Source organism: Enoplosus armatus, chromosome 10 (assembly GCF_043641665.1).
Source record: "Enoplosus armatus isolate fEnoArm2 chromosome 10, fEnoArm2.hap1, whole genome shotgun sequence".
Taxonomy (NCBI): Eukaryota; Metazoa; Chordata; class Actinopteri; order Centrarchiformes; family Enoplosidae; genus Enoplosus; species Enoplosus armatus.
Window position 1 is genome coordinate 5412967 of NC_092189.1, and position 8511 is coordinate 5421477.

General features: G+C 43.8%; 1 protein-coding gene across 1 annotated transcript; it reads left to right on the forward strand.

The window, feature by feature from the left end:
- Positions 1-740: 740 nt before the first annotated feature.
- LOC139291542 (SH2 domain-containing protein 4A) lies at positions 741-8098 on the forward strand. Its single transcript, XM_070913603.1, has 6 exons — positions 741-879; positions 2956-3414; positions 5919-6036; positions 6630-6741; positions 6837-7068; positions 7722-8098. Exons 2-6 carry the CDS (start codon positions 3234-3236, stop codon positions 7886-7888), a joined length of 810 nt encoding a protein of 269 aa, XP_070769704.1. The 5' UTR covers positions 741-879; positions 2956-3233; the 3' UTR covers positions 7889-8098.
- Positions 8099-8511: the final 413 nt, after the last annotated feature.

Here is an 8511-nt window from a genome sequence, read left to right on the forward strand (position 1 = left end):
CACAATGTAAGTGGAGCAGCTAATGTTTACAACAGTAATTTACTGTAAACACGCAGGTCACACCCTCACAGCCCAGGGAAAGGTTAGTCAGCTACTTATGAATTGAATACACTTATACAATATTATTAGCTATAATTATACAGAGGCATGTGATTGACATTTATTCCACCCTACTGGACTCATCTAATTTGGCACCAGGGGGCGGAGCGAACATGAAACAATGACTTTTGGCATGACAAGTGTGTCAACAACCTGTTGACGGAAAAAATCGCCCGTGGAATAAATATCCAGATTCCTTCCTGCACATGTGGTGTTGTGATTAATGGTTTCATACAAAGGCAGCAGGACTTCCTGGAGGAAGGGGGGTAAACACAGTTGTGCAGAGACTGTCAGTCAGACAGAATTAAAACTCTGAGAATCACTTCCTGTGCTACTACATATGGAAAGGTTACAGAGCCCATCAGGGGAAATTAAAGTCATTGCGCCCTTGAACGTAGTTAAATGTCACAAGGCAGAAGATTAGAAACGTTAGGTTATTTATAGCGATGAGCCTATTTAACTGCTGTTATTTTCTTTCTTTGTGGCATTGTAGGAATGTGAACGAGAGAGGAGAAGAAAGTGAAGGAGTGAGAAGGAAGGTGGAGAGAAAGATAAATGCAGTGATGTCAGTCCGTCCCACTCCTATTCAGTACAAATGCAGCAGAGCAGGGCTGAGCCTGCATACCACTGCTGCTGACGACTGACCTGATCCCACACACACACACACACACACACACACAAAGGCACACTCTCACGTCACACACACTCATCATACCACACTCACAGAGGCGCTGAAACTCAGAGCAGCGCTGGGAGATGCTACCGGCTGGCAACCACTGAGTAAGTCCACTCTGCCTCCTCTGTACTCGTCTTCCTTTCTCTGTCTGTCTTTGTGGCGATGGCCATTCTACGGCCCGTCTAACTTCATTTATCTCTCACACTCTCGCTGTGAAATGGCCAGTGTTTTCTCGGACTGAGAGACTTTTCAAACTTCTCTCTCAGTATGCCATGCACATACCTTTCTCCCCTCTCGCTGCCTTTCTTTCTTTTCTCTGCATGTGAACGGAGGCAGAAGCAAATCCCGGCCCTATTTGCATGTTGGCGCGGAGCCAGACCTTTATATTTGAATAACAGAGATGAGCGTATGGATGTCGATCCACTATAGTCTCATTCTGTCCTTGTGTGATTTCTGTTTTTCTGAGGCGTCAGTGTGGGTCGTTACTGTCCGTGTTAGTTTGGCATGTTTATGTCTTGATTTAAATCATTCTTTTGTGCTGCCGTGCCTGAGTTCACTTAATTATAGGAGCTGTTATGCAGGTATAAGACTGCTCAGAGGTGTGATTCTTTCATAGAAAAATTGAGCAAGGTGCCACTGAGTGGGCTGTTTGGAAGTAAATCTTCAAGTCAGGTCCAGTTTATTTGCATTGCTCTTAATCACAGAGTCTTAATGGGCTTCAAGACTCCTACATTATAAAACAGTGAATGAAAACACAGCTGCCTTCCATGTTTAGACAACTGACACTCTCATGAACAAGACCATGGATCACAAAAACCTCACTTGGAAGAGCTATTGAAAGAGACTCGGGAAGTGCTGCACACAGTTGGTGAATGAATGGACGCTGAAGACTAAAAACAGCAAGCTTGAAGTTTGGTTAAGTTAAGTTTTACTACTTAAATAAGAAGATTACAAAACAGTGAACCAAGAACCTGGTGCCTGTGTGTTAATACCACAGCACAATTCATTGCAAATATCCTTATAATATGTATTTCAAGCAAGATGTTCCCTCCATGTTCTTTACCTCTCTGAAAGTGTTTGTGTGACATTCTGGGACAAATGCGCTTATTTGCTTTATTGCCAAGAGTTAAAGAGATAGAGTTAAAGGAGAAGATCGATACCACTCTCATTTCTGTATGATAAATATGAAGTTACAGCCAGAAGATGGTTAGCTTATCTTAGCACAGAATCGGGTGTTTTTTTTTCAGCTTTGAACATGGGATTTAAAATTCATCTTGTCTTTGATATTTTCACACTTTTGCATCAGCTGTTTGAGGCAGAAAATGATTGTCTTACCGCTCAGTTCATGTATTCAAGTACCAGTATAGTGTTTTGTTTCATATCATTTCTGTGGTTTTGCCACACCTGAAACATTAACTTAAAGGGTGATATTTCACGTTTGTCAGCATCTGTTGCTTTACTGTACTAGACCGCCTTCAAGTGCAGATTGGTGAGCTGTTATCACAGACACAAACCCTATTGGCTCCCGCTCAGCGGCTTGCTGTTTCATATCTTTCAAAAGTGTGCACGGGGCGGAGACTGCTTTCACGCTGTGTGTTCACTCACAGTTTACGATGAGAGTTGTTTTCTGGGATTTTTCTTCAGAGGACTTCCTGACCGAGTTATAACTTAACTCGACAGGCTGATATCTATCTGTGTCACGTGTGTTGATAAGGTGCTAAAAACAGTCGAAGTGGCATGTGTGCGTGTATGTGTGTGTGTGTGTGTGAGCGAGAGAGAGTGCTACTATTAATGCAAAAACTCAAGTGAACTATAGCTGTCTTTTGCTCTCTATCTGTGTCTGTTACCCCCCAGATAGCATGCAGTCATTAACGCCCTGTATGTATGAATGTGTGTGTGTGTGTGTGTGTGTGTGTTGACATACTGAACCTGCCCCTGTTTGCCTTTCAGTGTTTGAAAGCACAGCAGCATTCTCGTTGCCTACTGTATGCATAGTAAACACTGCATTGACACACACACACCAACACCACGTTTGGCACTGTGGCTTATTTGCTTTGGGCCTATTGTGTTCTGCCAGCCAGAACAGGATTGAATGGAGGGGAACAAAACAATACAGTAGATATAATCTCTCTCTCTCTCTCTCTCTCTCTCTCTCTCTCTCTCTGTAAAAACCACAACAGCAACCTTCCAGAGCTCAGTTGATCTAGACACACTGTGCCTTCACCTCCAGAGAGCCCGACACACTCCTGCTGCACCGAGGAAGAGCTCTTGACAGAGGACACTACAGTGACCTCCAGCAGGTAGACCGCACCTGATCCCACATCCTTCTGAGAAAAGGGAACCTGACTCTGGAGCAGGAAAAGGGAGTGATCATACCCCACCGCTGAAACACGACCCACAGGACCGAGAGGCAGAGGGGCTGAGGGCCGTCTCTATCGTCCAGGGGAACAGAGGCAGGATGCTGGCTAAAATCCTTGAGGACATGTGGGTGGAGCCCGAGGTGCTGGAGGCCCTCAGCGAGGAGCAGAAGAGGATCCTCTTCTTGAAGATGAGAGAGGAGCAGGTACGCCGCTGGAGAGAGCGGGAGGAGAGGGAGGAGAGGGAAGAAAGAGACGGCAACAACAGCAGGCCAAAGAAAGGTAGAGTGCAACACTGGCTTTACTGGTTACACTGGTGGGAAGTACCGGTACACAGAGGACACACGCTGCACGTCTCATTATATTACACTATAGTAGGATTTCCAGTAAAGCAAAAAAAGAGAAACTCAGTAGCAACACAGTTTTGTAGCAGGAAGGAACTAGGTTTCTGGGAAATGTGGCCTTCATGTTGACTAACAGTAACATGAGGTTAAAGCTGCTAGCTTCTCTAGCATGGTCTCATTTCTTTACAGGAAAACACACCAGGGAGTCACAACTTGTTTTACAATGACGTATTGACAAAATTACGGCAAATTTACAGACTGCAGTGCGTTTAGAATTATCTGTACCTTGAATCAGACATTTCTTCGACATGCTAATATTCAACAGGATACAAAAGATCTCCTTTAAAGATATAGTTGGGAAATGTGCTTCTTTGCTGTAGAGCAGAAGATTAATACCACTCTCATATCTGACCGTTACATCCTGCAGCTGGTTAGCTTAGCTTTAGCATAAAGACTGTGAACGGGGAAACAGGTAGCTTAGCTCGGTCTGAGGGTAACAAAATCCACCTACCAGCACCAATAAAGCTAAATAATTAACACCTTTTATCTTGTAAAAACCATAAGTTGCAGTTTTACGGCGGTTATTTGCCGGACTATTTCTTGGGTGGGTGTCTTCTAACCTCTGAGTGCACAATGGTACACAAGCTGTATAGTAACACCCTCTCAGGTTACCAATCTGATTAATGTCTTACACCCAAAGGAATCTTTTCATTACTCTGTCAGTGGCCCATGTGTCCCTCTGCTCTGCCTGTCTGTCTGTTACTCATTTCACCCGCCCTTTCTCCATTCAAGGTGTTTATCTGACTCACTCAGACCCTATAACCTTTACTGGTCCTGCTGCGCAAATGACAGTGTGTGTGTGTGTGTGTGTGTGTGTGTGTGTGTGAGAGAGACGGCCTCTATCACCGCCAGTCGAGTCGTTCCACGGGCCAAAAGCTGAACAAGATTGAGTAAGCCCTGTGGTTTGGGGCGTCGCCACGCTTTAAACCACTTATTAAGTTACCGTCTTTGTTTACCCAATCTCTGCCATGTTACCTGAGAGGCGGCTGAGTGTGTGTTGTCTGCGTGTTTGTGTTACACAACATACAATCCAGTTAGACATCTTTCATTCTTTGTTCGCTCTGCTATGGACAGGGAAAGACAATCATTACGTGTACACACAGGCCTATAAATGTTACATAAATACGCTATTCATGTAACCGTGCCTGGGAATGACGATTTCTATTGTTTTTCTGGTTAATGTGTAGGTGTGGTGATAATAAATACAGTTCTGTAAAGGAAATGGCCTCTATGTCTTGTAACCACAGTTATGCCTCAGGTGAAGATAAAGGTGTGTTGCACAGACAGACCGGGACTTATGTCAGCGATGGTCTTTAGTGACATCACGCTGAGACGTCTGCACAATGCACCCTTATGTACTGGGTGACTGTACGCGAACCCAAGTCATTCCCTAAAATATGAACAGAAACAGAGCTGCCTTTGTTGGCTGGCTTCACTGTCAGGAGGTGATTGTTTCTATGGACTGCTGCTGTACAACTCTGTGAGGATTTGAATTTACAAGCCACGCCTCAATCAGTGACATCATGGCAGGTGTCTCACCTTTATCTGGTGCTGTACTGTCATGGAAAACACCTGTTATCACACATTGGGGAGTTTATTTCTGCCTCCTGTGTCATGATGAGGTAGCAACTAAAAATACCCTTTTTTTCCCAGGATGTAAATGTAATGGCATTACAGTGTGTTGTGTGTGGAATTTGTTCCTGCATATTGTGACATGAAGAACCAAAAAGACACAATGCATTACATTATTACAGAATGTATTCATTTATAAATAATTATAGATATATATTGCTATTATCATTGGTATCATTTATTATAAAATTAAGAGAGTGCTGTGCTCCTCAATTCTGCCGATGCAGTGTGTAACAAAACTAAGCGTTGGCACGACAAGATGTCGGCTGTTTCCAATTCAAACTTTAGAGCGAGTTTCTGTTAAACCGCCCCGGGTCAGTTTCATGCAGCCCTGCCTGCTCACGCACAGGAATGAGGTCACTGTTATTTACTATTTTCCCTTCTTTTGTAATAATCCCACATTATTTAAACACAATTTAATGCTATTCTGCTATGAGTAATGTGTTACAGTGAGACGCAGTGAGTTTACTCCAGTGGAAGGAGATAGAAAGACAGAAAAAAAGAATAAATGAGAGAGCGCAACAAACAGTTGACCAGTACAAGAGGATGAACTACATTGCTGTTGTGTGAGGTTTCCCGAGCTCTATACTTATAGGACAGCACCACCTTCTGGATAAAAGCCAGAATAACAATTTATGAGATGATGGCTTTAATCAGAATCTTGCTGAACGACACTCTGAGATGAAAATACATCTCCAGGAAGCTTACCCATTTTTGTCTTTTCTTATCTTTTCTTTTTTTCCCCTTCAGCTTATAATAAACAAGTGAGGTGGCTGCTCGGCCGGGACGGAGATGTGAGCGTCAGTGTGATCGGAGACGTGGACGAGTTGCGGTCCTCCAAACTCCTCCAGAGCCTCATGAACAAAAGGTAGACACACAAACACAAAGAAGTCCTTTAAAATGACACCTGATATCACTGATTGACTGATTTTGGCATTAACCTGAATATGGTTAGGAAGTATAGAAGCAGACTCCATAACAACAGCATCCTTTAGCGGGCTGTAATGTGTAGTTCATGCTTTAATTAATTAACTACATGTTTCACAAAAAGTGCAAAACATTAGACAGTAAATAAAAGGAATCACCTCCAACACGTCCAGGCCGAACCAAACAAATTCAAAGAATGATAAACTCATGTCTTGCATGCAGTAAATATAGAAGTTACCAGGTGTTTGTTATAGAATAAAGCCTTATTCAGATTATATTTGTTTTTTTGAGCAATGAACAGCTTTGTCGAATAGTTTCTGCCACCTCCATAAAGCCTTCAGCCACTTAAACAAATTACATAACTGTAATTGTCTTTGATGAGACGAACAGCGAACTGAAGAGCTTCAGTCTGCTCGCCGTCTCCTCGTCCCAATTGGATTATAGAAGTTATTTGCCATATGACTAACTGGAGAATTGATTCAAAGGTTGGGACGACTGTCTGTGGGACTGAAAATGGACGTCTTTGTCTTTCAGCGTCCACAGTGATAATATGAATGGCATCCAGACAGCGGCCTTTCTGCCAGGAAGAGAGGCCCAGCAGCTCGGCTTTAAAGAAGACATCCAGCTGTCCCTCACAGATGTTAGCGTGAGTGTTTTGTTTGTGGGTTTGATGTTGGGAGGCTTGGCTGGACAGTGTAGATCAGAGTCTTACCTCCAAATTGTGTCCCTCTTAACACACAGGATGGCACAGCTTCACCGAGCGGGCAGCTGTCTGAGGAGGACGTGGACTCCTGCAGCGCCGATGACGACCCGAAGGACCCCGCCGAGGACAGCGACAGTGAGTCAGGCAGCGGCTCAGACAACCACGGCGACTGGACTCCTCTCTACAGGCCCCATCTTAGTAGCCACGGCAACCAGCCGCCACTCAAAGCCCAGCTGTCAGACACAGAGAGGGCCAGCCCACAGGACAGAGGTGACAAAACAAGAGAGGAGGGGTGGGGGGGGTTTATGTGTTTTTGTGATAAGTGTAAAAAATACTTAGGTATATATAAAGGTAGAAATACCACACTGTAAATATATAGAAAAACATTTTAAAAGAAAATACTATAATAAAAGGTACTAAATACTATATATACCAACATGTAAACAGCATTTAATGCTGCTGCTGGTCGAGGTGGAGCGCATTTGAACTATTTTACACTGTTGGATAGTTTAATCTACAACATTGCATCGTATTATATGATCATATGTTTTGTTTGTTAAAATTAAAACTATAGCTGTCAAACTGTTGTGGTCCAATGAAAACCACGTCTCTATCATTGCAGTTTATTTTCCAGATTAAGTGAAAGATTGAATGGCCTTTATGGGCTTTAAGCCAAACAAACCATTTAAAACCCCACTGGATTATCTGAACAGTGCTGAACATCTGAACATTGTCATAAAGCTTAAAATGGGGTCTGTTTTTCTTTGCTAGTTAGATACATGGTTTTCACAGAACAGAAGCAGAGTAGAGCAGTTAACTGAAAGGACATTGATACTGACTAAAGTAAATTATTAGACTTCAAACTTTCAGCTCAGCAGGAACTCTGATCCTGAATTCACATTGTTCCTTTCTCCCCTCCTCAGAGATCGTGCGTTGTGAAGAGAAAAAGTCCAAACCTGGAGGTCGCGTGGCGCAGCTCAGGAAGGCATTCACTGACCACCCTCACAGCGCACCACCTGCCTCCACCAAACCCCCTTTACCTGCCAAACCTGCTCACCTACAGAAAAGAAGCACACCCTTAATCCACTAAAGACTGAAGGTGTGTCCAGCCTGCTACAAGACAACACCGAAGAGGCACCAATGAGCCCTGCGCAGAAAATAACGGCTCAGTTAGACACTGTCGGTCCAGGCTGTGGCCACATACATCAGAAGAAATGGATCCTTACTTGAACCTGAGCGGTGAACTGAGATGCACTTTGTTAGGCCTCGATACAGGGACCGGCCTACAGACAGAGGAGCGCCTGGGGGGGGGGGGGGGGGGGGGGGTTGGGGAGAAAGACTTGAAAGCTCTTGAACTGAAGTCAACCTGAATGATAAAAACGAAGCAGCTTTGATGTTGCCGAGTTCAAATACGCTCACATACTTTTCTGTGATTGACAGGCAGACGCAGAGAGAGTCGTCCAGAGAGACACACACACTGTTGATTGCAGGTGAAGCAGACACTGTGGTTCACCTGTTAAATGAGTGTTAATGAACTTTTATTATTCACGTCATAAGCACAGGTTATTGGGAAGGGAAGGATTTATTTGAAAATCCTATTCAGGTCCCTCTGTACTGTTCACAAGGTTGAAACTGTTTTAAATGTAGTCCGTGTAACACGTCACTGTACTGACATCTCCATCTAGTATATGAGCAACAATCACAGTGGTGGGG

Bases quoted from the DNA above. Each gene is read 5' to 3' on its own strand.
- LOC139291542 (XM_070913603.1), top strand. From the start codon at position 3,234: ATGCTGGCTAAAATCCTTGAGGACATGTGGGTGGAGCCCGAGGTGCTG. The intron at 6,037-6,629 runs GTAGACACACAA...TTTGTCTTTCAG, and splicing joins CAGAGCCTCATGAACAAAAG to CGTCCACAGTGATAATATGA. The intron at 7,069-7,721 runs GTGACAAAACAA...TCCCCTCCTCAG, and splicing joins GGCCAGCCCACAGGACAGAG to AGATCGTGCGTTGTGAAGAG.